Source organism: Ambystoma mexicanum, chromosome 1p (assembly GCF_040938575.1).
Source record: "Ambystoma mexicanum isolate Mex_15411 chromosome 1p, UKY_AmexF1_1, whole genome shotgun sequence".
NCBI classification, from domain to species: Eukaryota; Metazoa; Chordata; class Amphibia; order Caudata; family Ambystomatidae; genus Ambystoma; species Ambystoma mexicanum.
In genome coordinates, this window is record NC_090921.1 from 743,592,792 (window position 1) to 743,615,355 (window position 22,564).

The 22,564-nt window shown below is 46.3% G+C and overlaps 1 protein-coding gene across 3 annotated transcripts in view; it reads right to left on the bottom strand.

Moving 5' to 3' along the window:
• The window catches only part of LOC138580059 (methanethiol oxidase-like), a 520,625-nt gene that overhangs the window by 224,885 nt on the left and 273,176 nt on the right, over nucleotides 1-22,564 (bottom strand). For all 3 annotated transcript variants that reach the window (XM_069650309.1, XM_069650300.1, XM_069650317.1), the window contains one exon: nucleotides 12,256-12,309. In XM_069650309.1, the coding sequence (XP_069506410.1) occupies nucleotides 12,256-12,309 (54 nt within the window). The remainder of the gene's footprint in view (nucleotides 1-12,255; nucleotides 12,310-22,564) is intronic.

Genomic DNA, 22,564 nt, shown 5'->3' on the forward strand with positions numbered 1-22,564 from the left:
AGCCAGTGGCAGAAGGCTCACTGTCTGCCGCCAACAGCTCAATTGGTGAAGCTGCTGCGACGGCCCCCCTGTCTGATGTCGAGGAACCATGCATTACACCCATGGTACACCGCACACCCAGCCCGCAGCTGTCAGCCCTGCACAGCCCACGCCCCACATCCAATGCCAGCAGCCATGAGCTGTCTGGTGGTGACTCCTTGGCAGGGAGATGGAGTCCCATGGAGTTCTCACCTGATGGCGGACACATGCCGCAAGCTGCCTCAAAAACCACCAAACGCAGGCCCAGAGACCAGGGAATCAACATCATACAACAGCGCCAGGAGGAGCTCACTGCGCTGGTTGGCCAGCACGTGAGCAAGAGTGCCCTGGCGAGGGAGGAGTGCCGGGAATATGCCAAGGGAATAAAACAAGCCATAGAATCCAGGACTACACGCATTTGCAACGAGATGGCAGCTATTAGGCAGGTCCTCACCCGCATCACAGATGCAATGGAGTGCCAGCATCCCACACAGGGACAGGACCAACCAAGCACCTCCTCCTCTGCCAGTTCAAGGCAGACCAGCCCCCTGCGCAGGTCTGCGTGGTCCATGCGACGCCCGAACTTGCAACCACCCAATGCTGGCATAGGAGGTGGGAAGTAGGGGCAGCCTGATGTTGGTGACTCTTGAACACTAATGCTGCACTGAAGTGCATGCCATGTTTGGGGCATTTGTGCGGGGAGGGGGGATAGTGTGTTTGGGGCATCTGTGGGGGCAGGGGGGATAGGGTGTTTGGGGCATTTGTGGGTGTAGGGGGATAGGGTGTTTGGGGCATTTGAGGGGGGAGGGGGATAGAGTGTTTGGGGCATTTGTGGGGGGAGGAGGGATAGGGTGTTTGGGTTGAAGGGTCCGTGCACTTCAAAATCACATTATGCTTAATATACCCGTTGTGTCAGGAACAATCACATGAGTGGACATTCTTTATTGTGTATGTGTGCTTTATTGTTGAACAGTCCACAGTGTTCATTTACCCACAACACCCAGTGCCCTGAGTCCCACATCCATTGCACCCTCTTCATCCATATGTATTAGAAACATTGGTCTATCAGATGCTGGCGCACAGCACGTCCCTCCTGTGCATCGCCACCGGCATGACGTGCCGCCCCATCTTCTCCCTCCTGCTCCTCACCAGGTGGTTGCTGTTCAATGTCAGGGGGCATAGGCACGTTCCGTCTGATGCACATATTGTGCAGCATGACACATGCCATGATGATCTTGCCCACCTTCTCATGACCGTACAGGAGTGCCCCACCTGACCTGCTGAGGCAGCCAAACCGTGTCTTCAAAAGGCCAAATGTCTGCTCAATCACCACACGGGTACGGGTATGTGTGCGATTGTAGTCCTCTTCGTGCCTGTTCTGTGGGTTCCGGACAGGGGTAAGGAGCCACCTCTTCAAGGGATAGCCAGCATCACCTGCATGGGTGCAACAATGGTTATGTGTACGTGATTTCATCAAATGGAACCTGTACCTATCACACAAAAGCCAGCATTGTTTCCTTGATCACAACCACATATCCCTGCATGCATAGAGGTAATCAGAGTAACTGCAATGTGTGAAGGTGTCCTATTCCTTGTGAGTGTTCATGCACTGTGAATGCCTACGGCAGTTGTTGCCATGATCTAGGTGTTGTGTAGTCATTCGTATCCTTTGGTCCGGTCACCGTTGGAACCAGACTCTTAGTGATCTGCCATTCCACGCTTGATGTCCCCATGCTGGCATGCTGCACTTCTGTGGTGGTGTACGAGTGATAATCCGTATAATAGCTTAAGGTGATTCCTTTGTAGCCACTCACGGATGCATTTCCGGTGGGATGCTGTTCAGCGGTCATTTGCATTGGTCAAATTGGCAGCATGTCACTGCATTGTGTTGTAGAGGGTACGGTGCGATGATGTGCAGTGCACATGTGGATGGATATGGCATGGTTGCAGTAATGGCTTGTTGTCATTGTTGTGCAGTTTACGTCTTACGTCTTGGTTTTCATGTGTCAGGTTCAGTCTGGCCTGCTCTGGGGGGCGGTGTATTGCAGTATGGGCATTGTTCAGTCTCTCAATTGATCTCACCCAGTTGGAGTATGCATCTCCCCCCGCCCCAAATCTCACCCAGTTGGAGTATACATCTCCCCCCCCCAATCTCACCCAGTTGGAGTATGCATCTCCCCCCCATTTCACCCAGTTGGAGTATGCATCTCTCCCCCCCCAATCTCACCCAGTTGGAGTATGCATCTTCCCCCCCCAATCTCACCCAGTTGGAGTATGCATCTCTCCCCCCGAGTCTACTCCCCACATCACACTGCCATGTGCTTGCCATGCAACTCACCAAGTAGCTAGGAACGTTGTCCAGCATGTCTCTCCATGTAGCGTGGTATCGTTGAGTTCCGCAGGACCATTGAATCATGGGTTGATCCGGGATATCGCGCACAACAATGTGTGATGATCTTGTTTGAGTTACATACCATTTGCACGTTGATGGAGTGGTATTGCTTTCGGTTTCGGTACACTACCTCCATGGCATGTGGGACCACCAATTCTACATGGGTGCAGTCGAGGGCACCGATGCAACTTGGGATGCCTGTCAGTGAATGGAAGCCAACTTTAGTGTTGGAGATCTCCTGGGCAGTCCGTGGTAGGGATATGTGTTCACTTGTGTGCTTCAGGAGGGCATTGAGCACTGGTTTAGCGTGCGTGAAAATAATGGTTGTGAAATGCCATGCATCTGCCCTACCGTGTGCTGGTAGGTGCCTGTGTCCAGGAAGTGGAGCACTGACACCACCTTCAGTAGAGGGGGGATGGCGGTACGGATGTCTATGAGGCTGACGATGTTGTCATGTATCATGTCCACAATGGTGGTGATGGTATCCCGCTCCAGACCGTACAGGGTGTGGATCTGCCTAGGGGTTAGGTTGAATGGACTGGCTCTGATTCTAGGGATTGGGGGCTGCCTCTGTGGTACAACTGCCTGCACTGGTGGGGCATGCTGTGCCTGTCTTACCCCCTTCTCCTCCTGCGTCTCCTCTGTGCTGCCTGTTGTTGTTGCAGTTGCAATACAAGCATGTCCTCCAGCCCCAGGATTGCTACTAGTATTGGTATCATTTTGGTGTGTGAATGTGTGTGGAAAGGGGTGTGGTGTGCTCCTTTTGTGCTGGCCCAATCTACTGCCTCCACATGTGCTGATTGTGTGCACCTGTGGCAGTTGAGAACACTGCACATGGCCGTTTACGGGTGGTTCGCGATAGCGGTATTTACGCCATGCGGGTATCCACTTTTTATGCCTGATTCATGGCGCTATTTGCATGTCCGCCTGCCTTGTGATGTACTCCTATTTCCGCCATGCCGCTATTGCCGGCATGTAGGGTCACGTGCCCGTGCCCATTCCGCTGTTAGAGGCACTGTTCTTTGCGATGCCGCTAATAGCAGGTAGGCGGGTCGTGATAGGCCGGAGCAGTAAGTGTTGCCGGTAATCCCTTACCGGCATTGGTTTTCCCTTACTGCATACCGCGTAATGAGGCCCATACACTTACAAGGTCAATAAGAGCTCCTTTTTTGCTGTAGCTCCTAAAGCCTGGAATGCTATTCCACCAGATTTGGGAGAGTTGAAAACCACTGTTAAAAAAAAAAAAAGACTTTGTTATTTAGATAGGCCTCTTCTTCTGTCTTTTTTTCATTAATGTCTTTCTGCCCGGCTGGGATCTGGACTTCTCTTTTGGATCTCCTTTGGTTTTGTTGTTTGGTTAGCGCCCGTAAGCCTCCGGGCCATTTGGTGCGTGTTATAAATTAATAAAATAAAGTACTACATTATTGAAAAAACAGAATGTCCTTGACATACTAACAAAACAGAAAACTCAGCAAAAAGAAAATTTCACAAGGATTGGGGTGAACTGCCTTGCATTCCCCAGTACTGCCCCCAAACCTTGATTCCACAATCCCCATACTCTGTCAGTTTTCTTATTTACAACAACCGTGTATGTTCGCAGCCAAATTTCAAGCTCGATGTTCCCCACAAAAGGATATTAAAAAATGAAAAATATCCAACTTTTAAACCGGGATAATCTGTGGTCAGCACTCGAACATAGGATGGACAGTTACCTGTTGGACAGTTTTGCAGTGGCAACAATGCATTCCTGAAGCCTCACTCACATTAGATTTAAACTTGCAAAACCCTAATGCACCACAGTTTTTAGGTCAGTGGTTTACACTTTATTGTTTAAATCCCTTATTTATTTTTTACTATGTTAAAACAGTTACTTTGAAATTATTACTAATTTAAAGAAGGTTTTGCTATTTATTTTTTGAGAAATGGTGTACCTTTTCTGCCTGGGATATGTTGACTGTGTACTGAAACCAAAACATACTTCATAAGCATAAATAATAATTTTTCAAATGTATTTTTTTAGTGCATTTGGTAGAAAGTTGACAACCTTTCACACTGCATAATACAAAAAACACATTTAAGAAACAAATTATTCACTTTACAAAACACTATAAAATAATGAAACCTTCAATTTGTCAATTCATCAAAACCCAATAAAAGCAAATAAAATGGAAAGCGTTCAATTCATCACTTCATAAAAATCTAAAATATAATTAATTCAATTAAAATGTTCATCTTGATCAATGCCCTTTGCCAAATGTGATAAGCAGCCGAGACTATCACCAGAGATTCTGCTGCCAAAATCATAGCCCAAAATTGGTCTCATGACACTAGCCTAAACTTCCTGTAACCTTCCTCAAATTCCTCTTCCAGCACGCCACAGTTGGTAAGAATGTGCCTTTGCGTCTCAACCTTGTTCCCACACAGTCTACAAATCCGGCATTCCCTTGGTATTCCCATCCATGGGCCGTGTTTTCAAATAAATGGAGGAAGTTTAATTGCATGGCAAGTGTAAATCTAATCAGAGCAGGGGTACTTAGTTTGATTAGGTAGCTCCTCGGAGAGTCAACAGTGAAACCCTGCTAAGACTATTCTGTATATCGGCAAAGTTTACCTAGGCGATTGACAGCTTGCGACGTGTCCAGTGTCTTGTTTTCTGCTCCAACTCGAGAAGATAAAAGTCCTGCCAAGAATGAGGAGGAGCATCCATGCTTAATTCCCTGATGTGAGAGGATACCAGCTGGACCACTTCTCAATACCATCCATTTTTGGAGAAGAGTCCAGCATGCAGAACTGTAAGATTCAATAAAGTCACCTGCTGCGGCCCATTAAATCGGATTTTCGCCCACAGTTTGCATGTCCCCAATCTCCAAAGTGAAATCAGAGAGGGATGCCCCAGTTCCAGCTGTATGGCCTCTCTACTGGAAGCATTTACTGATAGGCCTACTAGAGAACGCAAAATCTTTGCCTCCAATTTTGGGAGCCAGTTAACTAATCTCATTGGGAAAACCTCCAATGCATACACAATACAGGGGGCAACAGAACACCTATATGCTCTGATCTTTGCCTCCACAGATCGTAGTGCGTGGAAATCTATGGTTTTCTTTAATACCATCCACTTCGTTCATGCTGTGTTACCAGTGGATTGGTATAGATGTGCTAAGGTCATTTTAGGTCTAATGCCCACTCCTAGATATTTATACTCTTCCACTTATTCCAAGGGGACCCCAGCTAACTTCCAGTGGAAAGATGGCACTCCTTTCGCCCTTCTACCCACAATCATTATCTTTGTTTTTGTTGCATTGGGTCTCAATCCCAGCTCTTTTGCAAAAACATGGAGAGCCTCTAGGGAGCGTTGCAACCCTACGGGCGTTATGTCTAGAATGACTGTATCATCCACATATGTGATACAATGGAGTGCTTTGTTGGCATAATGAGGTCGAAAGTTACGTACCCCTCCAAGAGCTGCTACTAACTCTGACGCATATAGATTGTAAAGCAGGGGGCCCAAAGGGCACCCCTGCTTAAGCCCTCTGTTGGTATCAAAGGCTGTCGGGAGGGTGCCTTCCTGAGAAGTTCTCACCCTAACCTCTCTGTCAGAGTAGAGTGCTTTTATAAAATACATCAATGAGCGATCTATACCCCACCTTTCTAGCACCTCCCACAGCCTTGACCTTGTTACACTGTCAAAGGCTGCAGAGTAGTCTACAAATGCGAGGTACAGGGCAGAGCCAGTGTAGAAATGTGTGTCTGTCATTAGAGTCATAACTGTCCATACAGGATCACTTGTTCCACTCCCCTTCCTAAAGCCTATCTGGTGAAAAGGCAAAAGCACCTCCGTCTTCACCCAGTCAGTGAAAAGTGAAAGGAGAATGGAAGTATATAACTTTGCACTGCAATCTAGCATTGCCAAAATTCTAAAATTGCCCGGCAGATTGTGGGGACCTTACTTATGTACGTGGATAATTATTGAACTTCTCCACGTGTGCGGAATTCTTCCCTCATCACATATGTGTAGAAAGAAATGTTGCAACAAGGAGCCCCAGAAGATCAGGTCGCTCTTAATTACCACATTGGTCAAACCATCTGGGCCATTAATCCCAGAGGGTTTCATTCTAACTATCATACCCTCCAAATCAATATTCTTAATGCAGTCAGTGACCAGTGAAGACTGCACAGAGCGGGTCCCCCCTCTTCTCTCACTTCTGAGTCTAACCAGAAATTCTCCAGAATAAATACACCCAATTGGGCCTCTATCACACTACTAACTTCCATTACTGCCCTGCCTGCCTCATTATTATGAATCAAATGCCAGAACTTCTTGGAATTGTTTGTATGTATAAGATGGTTAATAAACTTCAAAGCAGCAGAGTTTGCTCCTTGTCTGTAGCATCTAAGCCAAGACTTAAATCTCAGCCTCCCTGTTGCCAATAACTTTTTCTTGTCCTCCTCTGGTATGATCTTACTTTGTTTGGTCTTACGCATCAAGGGCATGAAGCTCTTTCTTTTTCTTGACAATGTCAAACCTTCTTCCTCCATTCACCTTGTCATATACAATAGTGCCCTGTCTAATGTTAGGAGAGAACAAAGACACCATTCTACCCAACTCCCAATCGCAATGTATCAGTAACTTAATCTCGTTCAAACCTAACTCTTTTAGGGTCAAGTCAAAATGTTCAATTCTAGCATTTGTCCACCGAAGCCTATTCCCTTGGCGATTCACCATCAGGTTTATCCCGCCCATCATGTGAGGCTTGTTTATCTGTATCCCACACTTCATACTAAGCATGGCGTGATCACTAGTGTACACTGGAATGGTTGTCATTTCTAGCTGATATTTCCAAATTATTGCATTTACAAAAATAAAAATCAATACAATTGTGATAAATGCTATTAGACCATGTAATTTGGTTCTCACCCCCACTTGACCCTCAATGGGGAGATATCAAACTCATTCAAGCCCTTGCCCTGGGATCCAATCCCTTCCGCCCGTTAACTTAGAGGCCTGTCTAGAATGCACACAATCTACATTAAAATCCCCAGCCAGTATGATACCACCCTTTGGGAATTTTGTGGACCAATTCCAGAGGTTGTCTATCAACACCTCCCTCAGTCCTACAGTTTGTTCCCCACCTGGGGGATCATAAAGGGTTACTACCAATGTGGTCCTTATTACTGGTTTTATATTAAAGATCTGGCCACAAAGTACATTCTGATGAAACTTAAAGGGAGGGGTATTCAGTGAGACACATGCATGTTCCAGCACCTATACAGAGACAGCCCTTTGGCTGCTCCTTTTCTGGGCCTGTTGAGGGTCTGAACAGTGTAGAAAATCCATGCAACTCAAAATGCGAGGTTAGCCAGGTTTCTGGTAAACAGAATATTTGTGCCTTTGTTATCACTTCCAGTGCAGGTTGGTAATTCATAAAGGAACCATGGCCCCTCGAGTTCCAAGAAAGCATCTGAAGGCAGTTCCTCTCCTCCCCATCTATTGGTCAAGGTAGAACCTGTTTGTTCGGAGACCAGTCCCCCTTGCCTGCCCTCGTCAAACCCTCCCCATGCCCATTAAACACATAGAGATCATGGTTATTGATGGATGATACAACTTCATGAAAGTGTGTCTGCAGTGGTCGAAAAACCATTATTTCAAACCCAGTTCCTTCAAAGCCCCTGCATTTTTACAAACACCTTCCAAAACAAAGGAAGATTCAAAATTCACCACAACCCAGTTAGAAACACTATTACAAGCTGGTAATTCCTGCCTACTAAAATCCTTCCATGTTATGGCTTTGAGCTCTGGTACTAAATGCACTAGCTATAATAGCCATGAACGATTTAAGAATGGACTGTTCCCTGTGGGTTTCGACTCTACCAGTTTGATGTAATGCAGGCCTGAGTAGGATGCCCTTGTTCCATGGGCTGGCCAAAACAACTGTTTTGCCGGGCATAATTCCTCCACACGATTCAGCCAAGATCCGCAGGTGGCCGTAGGGTTCATCCAGTACTAATACCAGACTGACCCCCCCAATATGCCTACCCTCTTCGGGGGTTGGGACCGGCCCCAGTGGTCTCCGGGGCCCAGCTAATATAAACACCATCTGTATTTGAGACACCTCTCCCCACAACCCCTTATGTTGAGAGGTCCGCCATGGTTGTTGTTTATCAGCAGTGTCTTCTCCATTTATTGGAGCAGTATTTGTGGCTCAATGTCTTGGGGCACTTATGTGCTCCTAGAGGTCTTTCCTCCATTTGTGCCAGGAGCAATCCACTTATCCATTGGGCCTTAGAGCTGGACCATTCTGACCGTGCCGTCGCCCATGACCTTGATGATGGTTTTTTTTCTGTCGCCTTTTTCTCACCTCGGTCGCTTCTCTGATTCCATGGAATTGTCGTTACCTTCTTTTGTAGAGGGTTAGGCAAAAAACTTGAAGGAGGGGGCCTTTATGCTGCGTGCCCTTAGGTGTCGATGGAGGGGTGTTAATAAGTGAATTATCCACCAGGAGAGCCTCTAGTCCGCAGCTCTCAGATTCAGCCACCACAATCCAGGATTGTGATGGAAGGTCCACTCGGAAAGAGGATGAAGTAAGTTCTTGCCCACAATTAGGGCTCCTCTTATCCTTAGACCCTCCTGACTTTCTGATACTATTGCTCTTGTTATTAGGAGGTGACATGGGAGAGTTTGGCTGTTCTTTATCCAGCCCAGTATGATTTGAATATTCCAATGGTTCCTGGACTTGGTTTTTGTGCAATGACAATTCCAATAGCCTTGCTACAGTCTACTTAAGCCCACGATGTTTCTCTGCCATTTTTTAACACAGCAGCAGGAGAGCTTCAATGTTTGTTTCTAAAGGGCCTACTGACTCCTTGGTCGACATTTGCGTTATATTTGAGTCGGCAATAGAAGACTCTGAAGGTGATACTTCATCGTAGTCACTCTCACTAGATGTTGATTCATAAGTTGTCAGTCGTTTTTCTAAGTCAGGTGACTGCTACAGGCTAGAAGCTTATATATATTAACCTGAGCGAAGTCGGCAGGACCCAAGGAGTTCCTTTGGATGGGTATACATAGCTTGAGGAGGGAGCCATTGTTGTCCAACAAATTATTTGCCTCTACTGAAACCTCCTCGTCAAGATCCCTTTCAACCTCGTAGGCCAATCTCAGCTGTTCAGTATCTGCATCTTGAGCCGAGCTTAGCTGATCAGCGTTTGTCACCGGTGGTCTGTTTCCAAAAAAGGAGTCCATTTTAGACTTGGCTTCATCAGCCAAGCGCACACGCTCACGTTTATCATTTTTTGTGCGGGGAAGAGTTTTAGGATTTGTCCCCCCCCCCCCCCAATACGGCAAAGAGGCTTGACTGGTAAGTGCGCGGCGCTGCTCAAAGTCACTCGTTTCGATTTCATTTTTGTGGGAGTTTGGGACACTTCTCAATATGGTAATGGTGGTTTTGCTCAACCACCAGGCAGTATTCTGCTGTCTTGCTTGTGGTCGCCATAGCACAGTGAAAGTGCCCTAAACAACGGAGGAAGGGAGCAGTTAGGGGGGGAATTTGGTGCAAATAGGGAAAATAGGGAGATTGAGTGTATATTTGCAGAATCATCTGTGCCGATCGTCACAGGCGATGGTGGTCTGCTTCCCCCAGGCTACAGGCAGCGACTCCTCATATCCCCCATGCTTGCTCAACATCTGTAATCTCCCTTTTCTGAGATGCCTGGGAGATCACCCAGGAACCACCCTTAGCTTTATCCGCGACGGAGTGCCGTCAAAAGTCATAAGGCAGTATTCGTGTGACTTACTTGCTTCTAGGCAGCGGTCCTTCAGGTCAGATAGATGCCACTGCTGCCACGCCCAGCAGCCCAGACTGCTGAGACTACTACTCCTGCTACGCCGCGCCGCTCCACGGGGAGAAGGGGGTTTTGATGGCAAGCTCTGCCTCCAGACTTACAACCAGCAAAGAAAGACCAACACTTGGCGTGTCCTGCTGAGACTGCTACTCCCGCTACTCTGCGCCGCTCTGCGGGATAAAGGGGGTTTTAATGGTAAGCTCTGCCTCCAGACTCACAACCAGCAAAGAAAGACCAACACTCAGCGTGTCATGCTGAGATGGCTACTCCTGCTACTCCGTGCCCCTCCGCGGGGAGAAGGGGGTTTTAATGGCAAGCTCTGCCTCCAGACACACAACCAGCAAAGAAAGACCAACACTCAGCGTGTCCTGCTAAAACTGCTACTCCTGCTACGCCGCATAAATAATAATGTTTCAATAATCCTTTCAAAAACTACTGTAAAATATAAATGAATCGCATTGTTAGGTTACATTAAGAACTACTATACTGAGCACATCACCACCGTAGTGGGCTTAAAGTGCACAGCCTTGTCCGGGTAGAGAAGAATTGTGATCCTGTTCAGGGTACAAACTAGACAGTCAACATCTATAAAGGATATATATTACAGAGGGGGTGCATTGCTGTAAGCGTTGGGATGTGTGCCTAGCTGTGTTTTGATCAAGAGAAAATTATCTACCAGATGAAACGTGCACATATTGGGGGTCATTATGACCTGGGCGCAAAGGGATACCAGGCACCGGTAATGACACCGGTGCCGGTAATCCCTTTGCTCCCTATTCCGAGGTCCCTTTGCGGGTCCCTCCCTTTTACCAGGCGTTATGGACGGGACCCGCAAAGGTATACCGGGGTCAATAACGGTACCGCAATTTGCGGTACCATTATTGCCGCCTACCCCCTTCCCATTGAGCCCTATCGGGGCTCAAATGGGAATGGGGAATGGCTCTGGTGAATGGGGAATTACCGGTCCCGCCGACCTCGGACTGGACCTGTAATTACTCCCTTCACCAGACCGGAGTCGGACCGATTTTGGAGGCAGCCATGGCGCTGATAGCGCCATGGCTGCCTCCAAACTCGGCTTGAGGGCCATTGGCTAGTAAACTTTCATGCTGGCAATCACTAGAGCAATGTAGTAGTGTAATGTTATGTTATCTTGCATTTGTATAGCGCTTCCTGCCATAGTTTATGGCGTTGAAGCACTTTGCCTGTCAGAGTGTTTAAGGAGGTGTATGACAGGACATTCATTAGTGGTAGGGAGAAGTAAAGTCTGTAGATAGTTGGGACTAGGTATAGATAAGATGCACAGCTAGGCATGAGAAGGAAAAGTGGAGGAGCTATGTGTACAACTGAACATAATTTATCGTGGGAGTCAACTGTATTCTATGGGGTGCAGCGCCAAGAGGAGAGATAGCTGTAGAGGAGGTATTCACTGCGCCAGGGGGGTATGTCTGGAGTTTACTCGCTGCATGGTGAGCCTGGGCATGTTAAAGCCATTATGTCATTGTTATCTTTGTGAAGAGATCATTAGAGGAATTCAAGGTTTTTATATTTCAGCTAAGGTACCTACTGCTCTGAATACCTTAGGAATTACTACAAAGGAAGCAGGTCACATGTGCTTCTCATCTGGCAAACATGCACTTTTTCCAGATGTGAAGGTTTCAATTATTTCGCAGGAGGGTTGTCTGTTTTATCCCGTAGTGAGTGTGGCCAGTTCCAAAAGGTTCTTGCGTGTTTCCCTTCCGTGTGAACATGGTCTGGAGTTCTTAGAGAAAGCCCTGGTGCTGCTGGTGACGACCTCAAGGACGGACCCTGGAAGATCACAGTTATAAAAGTAATCACGGCACTTCAGTCCATTATATTGTCCTTTTGCAACCTTCTGGGGCTGTAACACAGATTTAACCAGGTTCATGGGTGGCTTTATTGCTCTAGGTTTGCAATGTTGAAGCTTATTACTTTATTTGGCATTACAAAGGTTTTAAACAATGTGTAAATAATACATTACCACATACCTTTCATGGCATCACAGGGGTTTTTATAGCCAGGTCCACATGCTCCACAATCGGCTTTGGGGTGGAGAAAAAGAGAACATTATTTTACAAGGCAGGTCCATCAATACCAATCACATTACAATAAGAGCATTTTGGGCATCTACACTTTTTTCCTCTTATAGTGTATTCACTTTTAGACTGTTCCCTCCATTTTAGCCCTTTTTAGCTTGCCCTTCATCTAGGGTAGGGGTCTGCAACCTTTGGCTCTCCAGATCTTTTGGACCACAACTTTCATCAGCCCTATGCTGCATAGTCAATAGTGAGGCATCATGGGAGTTGCAGTGCAAAACATCTGGCGGGGCACAGGTTGCAGACCCCATATGTAGGGGGATCACATTCGGCCTTGTTAACCAAATCATGCAGAGAGATCAATATGCTTTCATGACCATTTCTGTCATTCCTGTAAAATCTCCTACCACTTAAATAGCCAAGTGTGTACAAGCCCTTTCAGTTATAGAAAATATGTGTGCGCTAACTAAGCAGTTGCAACTTGAAAAGCAGGAGCTCGGTGGTCCTTTTTCATAACGGAAATTCCCCATGTAAGCAATGGAACTGCATTTGCACTTGGAGGTACAAATAAGCCATGGATAGGAGCACTACATGCGCACCACCAACGGGATGGTGGACCTTCAGTTCGCCTCGATCACCCAGGATACGGAGTGGTGGTGGGAGGACATTTGAGAGTGTACAAAGATGCTGATCTCCAAACATAGTGACAGGGTGTGGGTTGGAGGCAACTTTACATGGGCGTGAAGTGGCGACAGGCCAGGTCTCTGCTGGGCCGGCCGCGCCACGGGTAAATAAGGCACGCACACACCTACTGGCACTTATTTATTTTAATGAAATTTTGTTTTTGGGAAATTCCATGCCTTGTACACATGTTAAAAAATATATTAAACATGAATTTCATACATATTTAAATGCTAAATTTCCATTTCCATATAAAAAACGTACAAATATAAAAGTTGCTTTTATATAAAACTACATTTTCCAATTTATCATTTCATAGTCATGATATATATGATTTTAGTCTATATCTAAAAATCTATTTGCTCATTAGTTTCTCAATTGTAGCAGGCCAGCCTTCAAATTAAACAATAATCAATTTTATTTTGCCTGTAAATTCTCCCCATATATAGAAAGACGCAGCCGTAATGGCCATTGAGTTACCCATGTAGATCGTGGAGCAGAATTGGTCCAAGAGATATCAATTTTCCCTACTTAAAAACTCCCGATAACCTTTCCTATACTGGAGAAGTAGTACTTTGCAAACCAGTAAGGATGTGTCGTTGGGTCTCTATTTGGGCAGAACATAATCTACATAGCCCTTTGTCTCTGGGTATTCCCTCCCATGCACCAATACAATCTTGCCCTGGCAGTATGTTTAAGCGCAGGTAAATTATGAATCTTCGTAATTTTATACTGGACTATTTTGTCAGGTAACACTGTGCGGTGTTTAGAGGAAAAGCCTGTTTTACATATTTGTTATAGCTCCGCTTTTTACTCAATTGTTCCACGCTTTCCACTTTGTCATTATAAAATGATTTCAACTTGAGTTTTTTTCAAACTGATCTGTTTCTTCTGCCTCTGCTAGTACCAGATCTATTTTTATCAAAGTGTGTAATAACTTTAGAGTTTAACTCGGCGTAGACATGATTAATCAGTGTTCCTTTGGCTTTCCCAATTAACCATCTTGAGTGGTCGACCAAGGTGTTTCTTGGAATAGGGGCCTCCTGTACTTTATGCGTCGTTCTTATGTATTAGAGGCATCAAGCAATCTTCCACCGTGTTTTCAGTGAAATTAAGCCCAGTTTGAGGCGCAGGGCCTCTACCGTGACTGACTGGGTGAATGCTAAAATAGAAGAGTCTGCCCTCTGTCTGGTCTAACCATCCCTCATGTCTTTCCGGAAAGGTTTCCAAGGCATACATTACCGCTGGCACCATACTTTTCGTGTATACCTCACGCAATGCCTCAATGCTTCCCCCACAATTCCTGCACACATTACTGGCACTGGTCCCGTTTTGGCAGAGTGTGCCTCTTTTATTCATTAACCTGCATCATGACATACTGCATCATGGCACTCCAGTCACCTTTACTCTACACCACATCCATCCCCAACTTGGATAATGAGACAAACAACATTTAGCTCACAGTTCGGTGATAAATTCCATGCAGGACGAAACCCCTCAGCTTTGTGGACGGCTGCAGTTTCTCTCTCAGAGAGTACCGTGATATGCTGTCACGGGGGATGTCATGGAAGTCGTCCTAATCCTCTGCCCTCCTCTGGCAGAAGCTTGGAGAGGCCTGTACGGAACTTGGAGGATTGCCCATCACTTCAGCAGGTTTTTTCTCTCGCTCTTCTGTTGGGGTCTCCGGGAGGCTGTCTCGTCCGGGCATCAGCTCGGGTGTTGGTAAGGGAGCCTACTTCTACATGGTGGATGGCACTTTATGAAAGTGTAATGCATTTCTCGTCACTGTCTCGTGATCTTTCCTCACGGTCACCATGCCATGGTCATTGTTCATTATCGTCGAAGGCTGTGGTTCATTGGCCAGGGCAAATTTCTTTGGCAGGGACCTGTTCTTCACTAGCACATTATCTCCTGTGGACAGGTTGCTGGGGTACACTCTATGGACCCTGCCTTCCCTCTGTAATTAACTGTAATAACTGTGAAAACAAGTTTCTTGCACGTGACCAAAAGACCCAGAAAGAATTGTTGCACTGACTTGAATGAGCTGCTGTTCTAGTAGTAGTGAGAGAAATCCCCAGTGGTCCTGTGCCCCCACTCCGTTTCGCGGAGGGGAGGGAACAGAACCCCCAGGGAAACCCTCTGGGGAAGAAAACCCTGCAGGTGCGATGTCTTCTAGTGGTAGTAGATGTAGGTCTGGTTCTTGAAAGAGGTAAAAGGGTCTGGAGGTCTCCTCTTACTGCCTGGAGGGTCCTGGTTCACACCTTTAAGTAACAAAGGACAATGAGTGAGTGCTCAAAGAATCAGATGAGTTACATGAGAAAGGAGGATGATTTACCCTTGCTCTGACGTGGCTAATCTTCCAGGACTGGTTGAACCTTCCCAGGTAGTGTAAGGCTCAAGGCAGAAGGACTGGAGCCACAGATCTGTGATGCAGAGGATAATGTGGTAAATATTTAGCAAGGGATATATAGCTTGGAGATAACGAGAGAAAAGAGACATACCTCCGCGCTGCTGAGGCGGGAGCTGTGGGACTGCCAATGTCTATTGTGGGTTGAGCAGCTGATTTCTGTATCGACGGAGCAGAGGGAGAGGAGGTTTAGGTAGCAACAGTGGCCGTGTACTGCAGGCGAGGCTACGAGGGAATCTGACAGTTTAGAAATGTAGCGAATGCCAGGCATTGGGAATACATATTATAGGTGATTTGAATAAAATGTTGCAATATAATTTGGACCAAGTAACCTTAAAGATATCATTACTGATCAGGAGATGGGAGAGATTGACATTGAATTTGTGGGCGAAAATTAATACGATTAAAATGGTTCTTTTGCCTAAGCTCTTATATGTAATTCAGTCCATCCCTTTATTATTATTTAAAAAACTATTAATAAAAGTTGATAAAGTCTTTCAATCCTTTTTATGGGGTCTTGGTAAAAAACCTTGAGTACCAAAGTATATATTACTACAAAGTGTTGAGGAAGGTGGTTTTGGGTATCCAGATTTGATGAAATATTACAGGGCCTTTTTTGCTTAAAAAGTGTTTGTATTACTTTAGAGATAGGGACACTAAAGAACCGATTTGGCTGCGTATTGAAAGAGAAATTTGCGCTCCATATGACTTAAGTAACATCTATAGTATGGGTAAACTACCGCGTGCAAGGTTGAAACTGATCCCGGTGGTGGCAACCAGACAGGTGATAGGGATGTGGTTTAATGAAAATGAACAAGGTTATGGCTTTAGTCATGATGCTTCAATATGGCATAATGAAGCATTACAGATTGATAATAAATGTCTGAGATGGTTGAGTTGGATTAATAGGGGAATTCTGAGACTAGCGGATGTGATGGATGGTGATAGAGTGTTGTGCTTTGAGGAATTGCAGCATAAATATAACTTGGCAGGAACTCAGTTGGGAGGAAACCGGAGATTAGCAAATTGTTAGATGGACAAGGATACAATGTACGGACCTACATGCAATTCATGCCAGTAGAAAAAAAACATCAATTAGCATGGACTAGATTGAAGGAGATATGGTCACATGATGTTAATAGGGTCCTTTCTGACTTAGATTGAAGAGGTGTTTTGAGGGTGCATTTGTACTTAGGAGTAGATATGGGTTTACGTTTGATTCGACAGAAAGTCATTTGAAGGCTGTATTGGACACCAGTTAAGATGTTTACATTGGGGTTACGATCAAGTGAATTATGTTGGTGTTGTAACAATAATAGAGGTACTCTTTTACATTTACTGTGAGAATGCCCGAGAGTACAATTGTTTTGGAGAGAGGTTATTGATAGGATTGATTTGATCTTTGGTATACACTTGCAAAGATCCGCTGTTAACATAATTTTACTCTCACATAAAGAAAGGTGTGTGCGCACTAGAAAACATTCTTGCTGGATTGATAGGGTTATTATGGTAGCTATTAAGCTTATCCTCAGGATTTGGAAAACGAGGAAAAAGCCTAGTATTGAAGAGTGGTTGTCAGAGTTGCAGGTTTTATCACAGTATGATAAGATTTCTTTGAAAAATAGAGATAAAGAAGAGGATTACATGATGTTATGGGGTCCTTTTCTGGCTCTTTATGATTGAGGTGGTGATGGAATTGTAAATATAACAGATATGACTGTGCCTTTTAATTTGAATTAATTGGATATAGTTATTATGCTACAATGCGCAAAATATGATATTTACAATGTACTGTAATTTTGATTATTACTGCTTAGTATGAGACGTTGTGTACTTTTTATGAAAATGTTGTTGTTTATTGGAAACTTTATAAAATGTTTCTAAAAAAAAAAGAAGAAATGTAGCGAATGCTAAAGTCGTGGCTGCTGTAAGGAACTAAGGTTGTGTTACGTACCATTGCTAAGCAACATACTCGCGTCGGAATGAATCCCGGAAGGGGCCTCAATCGTAAGATTAGGAAAAGAATGCCGGGAAGATCCCGAGAACTGAAAGGTACAAAAGGTTGTTAGTAGTAGCAACAAGACAGAATCAAGGTAGAGGAACCCTAGAATTCAAACTTACGAAGCAATCGCCGTGGAGTAGCGACGCACAGTCCTGATACCGGAGCTCCCAGATAACTTCTTCCAACACGTAGAATGGGCGGAGCCACAGCCGGGGGAGCAGGAGAGACGGCAATGTGGCCCACAATGCAAGGCGCCATCTTGGGAGTATATGTTGCTATTATGCCAATGCGCCTCCACCGACGCCAAAGAGACCAGTGCCCCCTACGGATCATGACACTCTCTCATTCCTGGCTTGTCTGTTCTGTTTCACTTGCTCGTTATTTATGTCTGGTGCTGACCAGCTGTGGTGCGTGGGAAGTCCCACTTGATTGGGAACCCCAAACATGAGAGATGTCGGATAGACCTGTGTGTAGGAATGCAGTGTCTGACTGTACGTCCAGAGGAACCTGTATTTGATATGATATTATAGATTATTTATAACACACTTAATACCCAGAGGTTTCTAAGTGTGGAATCAGGGATCAAACCTCTGTTGCTCTGTGTTGTCTTGCTCCCAAGGCGAGCACGTTGCCCTGTGCTATCCTCCCGTACCTACCATAGCCACAGGACTTGCTGGTCCTTTGCGGTCCGTATCACTTTGTTGAATGAGTGAGTCCATGAGACGCTCAACGTCTCTCTTGGCCGGGGACCAGCTTGGGGGGATTCTGTGGTGCTGTATGTTCAAATTTTCCAAGCTCTCTCTTGGCAGTTTCCAGTCCCTGACAGTTCTCTTCCTTTAAACAGGGGAGAGGGGGCTGTTGTCGCTCCTTCTTTGGTAGGCCATGTATGGCGAAATCTTCTTGATCACAGTTATCACTGGCGTGGCATTGGTGGACTTCACCGGTTCAACCTCCGGATACCTGCTGTACTCGTCCACTGCCACCAGCAGGTACACTTCGTTAGCCACCGAGCAAAATTCTATGCTGATTAAGTCTCACTGCTGCTGGCTACATAGGGGATTCACGATCTGCTCCGGGGACCCTTGTTGGGTCGCTTGGCACACAGCGCAGGATCCTACTAGCGCAAACCACATTCGCCTGCATGTTCAGCAGCCACACTCTCGATTTGAGTAAGGCTTGAGTTTGGATAATCCCCTGATGCCCCTCGTGGGCTAGCCACAGCGCTTGTTCCTCTAACACGATGCAATGACCCTTCAGCATGATTCCGTCTTATATAATGGACCGCTCGTGACATTCCCCAAAGAGGCCTTGTAGCAGTTCCTGGGCTTCCATGGGCGATGCGCTGTTGACACCAAAAAGTTTCGAGTCACCCGACAGGATGGATTCTTTCACGAGCTGCAGGCATGTGGCGCACTCGGTTTCGCTGATGATCTCCTCTAGTTTCATGTGTTTGGGTAGGGCGCACACAACCACTTGGCAGATGTGCTTTTCAGTCTCCCGTGTTGCTTCTTGTTCCTCTGGTGTTGCTGACTAGAAGTGCCTAGACAAGTAGTGTGCTGTGTTGTCCCTGCCAGATCGGTATAGCACCTCAATATTGAATGGTTGTAGCTGGAGCATCCAGCGTTCGAGCCACACTCGACGGTGTGGGACTGAGCCCTTGAAGATCGGCACCAGTGGCTTGTGATCTGTGTAGATGGTGGCGTGATGACCCAGGAGATACATTTGAAAATGGCGGCACCCCAGAGGATGGCAAGGGCCTCCCACTCAATGTGCACATAGATCTGTTCAGTCTTTGATAGCGCATGGCTGTCGAAAGCGATGGGTGTGTAATTCCTTCTTGGTACGTTGGGGTAAGGACTGCGCGCAACCCTACCGGGCTGGCATCCACCAGTAGCTCTAGATGGTGGCTCTCTGGTATTGTTTTATACTTGCCCAGGGCCATGACATTCCCTGTCGCCCCTGTGTCGATGACCATTCTTGTTGGCGTGCCTGGATTAGTACTGTGTATGTCTGCTGGGACCTGCATTTTTGTTCGTCTGGTGTTCTTGGTTGATTCTACTGCCGATATACAATGCACCCTCTTGCTCCTTCTCCTACAGTGTTTTATGCGTCGCTTTGGAGACGACTCTTCCTCTACTGTTCGCTGTCTTCACTGTCTCTGTCACTCAGACTTTGGACTCGCCCCACTGTTCTTGCCTTTCCTTTTCTATTCTTCTGGTGACCTGTTCTCGACATCTGGGTGTCTCTTGAGGGTGACCAGTGAGGCCCGTCCTGGAACTTGGAGCTGGGGCAGACAGAGGCAAAGTGATTCATCTTCCCACACTTGCAGCATGTTGCTCCGATGGCTAGGCATGGATCATCTTTGTATCAGGCTCCCCCGCACCACTTGAACAATTGCTGTGTCCGTGGGGGGCACTTCAGTAGAGTGGGGGCTTTTCCTCTGAAATTGCTCTTCGAGTCGATTGCCTCAATGCTCATGGTTTGCTTGTCTGTATCTAGCCGCAGATGGGTCATGGCAGTGTCCAAAGCTGCTACCTGAGTGTCAGTCCTTGTCCTGTGTCGTCCCACCTCCAGAATTTGTTGCAGGGATAAGTTTCACTCTGACAGATTTGCTCTCCTGAGTTTCTCAGATGTGATACCATGGATAATGTGTTGTCACGCAGAGAACTCCTTGACGGGAACTCACACCCCATGGCTAATTCTCGAATCTTTGCATGAAAATCATTAATTTTCTCCAAGGGCCGTTGTCTCACCATGCTCAACGGGAATCTCTTGTGATCTGGATTCATTTGGGGTTTGAATTTGGTGTTGAGCGCTGTCTTGGCCGCTTGATAGTCATCTTCCAGGCCTCTTTTGGGCAGGGTGTTAAACAGCCTGTTCCCAGGTCTAACATGTGGAGCGTGCATTTTTCTTCTGCAATCAATTTTCTATTACTTGAGGTGCAACTCGAACTGCTGGAGCCACAGCTCCCACCGGAGTGCAGCACCTTCCGCATAGGGGTTGAAAGGCGTCATGAATGTGCCATGCGCTGAGTCCTGCCATGTGTTGGCGTGGCCTGCAGCCTGGCGGCAACTACTGCCCGTCTGACATCTTGCTTGGGAAAAGGGTGGGCTTCGGGCGACTGCAAAACCTGCATGTGCCCCTTTTTATCTGGTTGCCTGGTCGGGACCACCCTCAGATGAAACTTGTCCTGGGCTCTGGTTAGGGTAACCTTTATTGCGTTGTGCACAAGGGCCACACCTACCACCACACCACAGTCTTGATGTTTTTCTTCTTGTTGCTGATCAGAATTCTCCCCCAGATGCTGTGTGCAATAGCTGCATAAATTTTCACATGCAGGCGTGCCTGTGTTGCGACAGTCCTGAGTAGGCAGGCCTAGTCAGCTTTCTTTCCTCCCGATTGCTCCCTTGTTGAAGGACAGATTATGCTCCTCTGGGCCCAGCTAGGGATGAACTCTGCTTTCCCCGAGATGTTATTTTATTTTTCCTTATCTCTTACCAGTGGTGGCTTGTGGCATTTTGCACACATGGTTTGCTCACCATTGTTGCGTGCAAGCCACTGCTGGGTGGGCTGTGCGCATCAGAGAGCAGGTGTGAGGGCACAACTGCCTCGTCACCAGTGTGCCAGGGGTAAATAAGGCACATACACACAATAGTACCATGCTACTGGCACTGGTGCTCTTTTTATTCATTAACCCACATCATGACATGCTGCATCATGACACTTCAGTCTCCTCTACTCTACACCTCAATGGGAATGCAGTAGATGGTCCCCTTCAACTTCTATGGGCTTCCAAAACACTCCACCCCCACAATATAGCGGCATCAGGCACCATCGCCTGCCTCTTTGCAGGGCTTGGGACTGCTGAATACCATATTGTAGCAGCATATATAAATGTATAATGCAGTCATTTCCATCAATAAAGAGTACTAAGGAGACATTAATGCTGCAGGTGACCGTCATCATCCCTCACTCTTTTCTCAGCATTCGAAAACAAATGTTTTGCTTTCTGCTTTGGAAGGCACTACTTTCAGCGCGTTTTACAGGATCCATGAAAAAGGCATTATTCACATGAAAAGGTAGCATCACAGATTCCTTCCCATTCTTTTTCATTTTTATACTTTTGAGCTATAACTTAGTTCAATGCCTCCCCTCTGAATGGAAGTTGCCATGTATACATGACTAGCAGGAGTACCTGTGCTTTGCATGGTAATTCCTACTTCAGTCCTAGCTTGAATTGTTTTAACTAAACCAATGCTTCTTTGTAGACGATATTGCTAGTCTTCCCTGTAGGCGATAGTGTGAACACATTGTCTGTGTTTCTAACTCTGGAGCAAGCCACATAAAGCTGACCATGAGAAAAGCATGAATCCAGTGAATCGATTCCATTCCAGCTACTTTGAGTTGGAGCGTTTAGATTGCTCAGCAACATTATTGGTGTCCTGATCTACAGCTGAGGCAGCAGCGACCTCAACATAAGTGCCGTGTGTGTAGGGCTGAAGCGTGTAAAGTTGAAGTGCCATACCCGTACCTGTACGGCTGAAGCATGTGAGCTTTGTACTGTTGAGATGGCATACATTCATCAACTTTCCTTGGGAAATGAAGTTTCTGTAATTATCTTGAGAGATTTGCTACGATGGGATGGACAATGTCATTGTGGACACTATTAAAGAGACATGCACTATTTACTGTCACCGTCATTGCTCAAAAGCACCTTTTTGTGTCACCTACATGACTTCAAAAGTGAGTGCCGCTAATGTTAGTTAGAATGCTGATAGTGTGGAAAGTTTAGGAACAATGAACTGCTGAAGTTTTCATGAAATGCTGAACTTTAGGAACAATAAACGTAAGAACTATTGCAGAACTACGGTGTGAAGAGCCATAGTTGCCGTTGGAGCTCATTGCTCTGATGGATGGCCTCTGCAAGGGCTGAGATGCCCTCTGTCATTTCCCTCACCCTTTGTCCGTATGCTGTCAGTGCAACCGTACTGGTGGTTTTGACCCACCGAGTCCTCGTATTGTCATGCGCCATCCTGCATGTTTTCCCCTGGATTGCATTGTGAACAGCCTGAAAATGGCCAGAGTGGGTGTGACCGATGACCTCCATCAGCCTTTGGCGTTGTTCCCTGTCCCCCAGCCTCTGCATCAGCATGCTTATTGTAGCTGTTTGC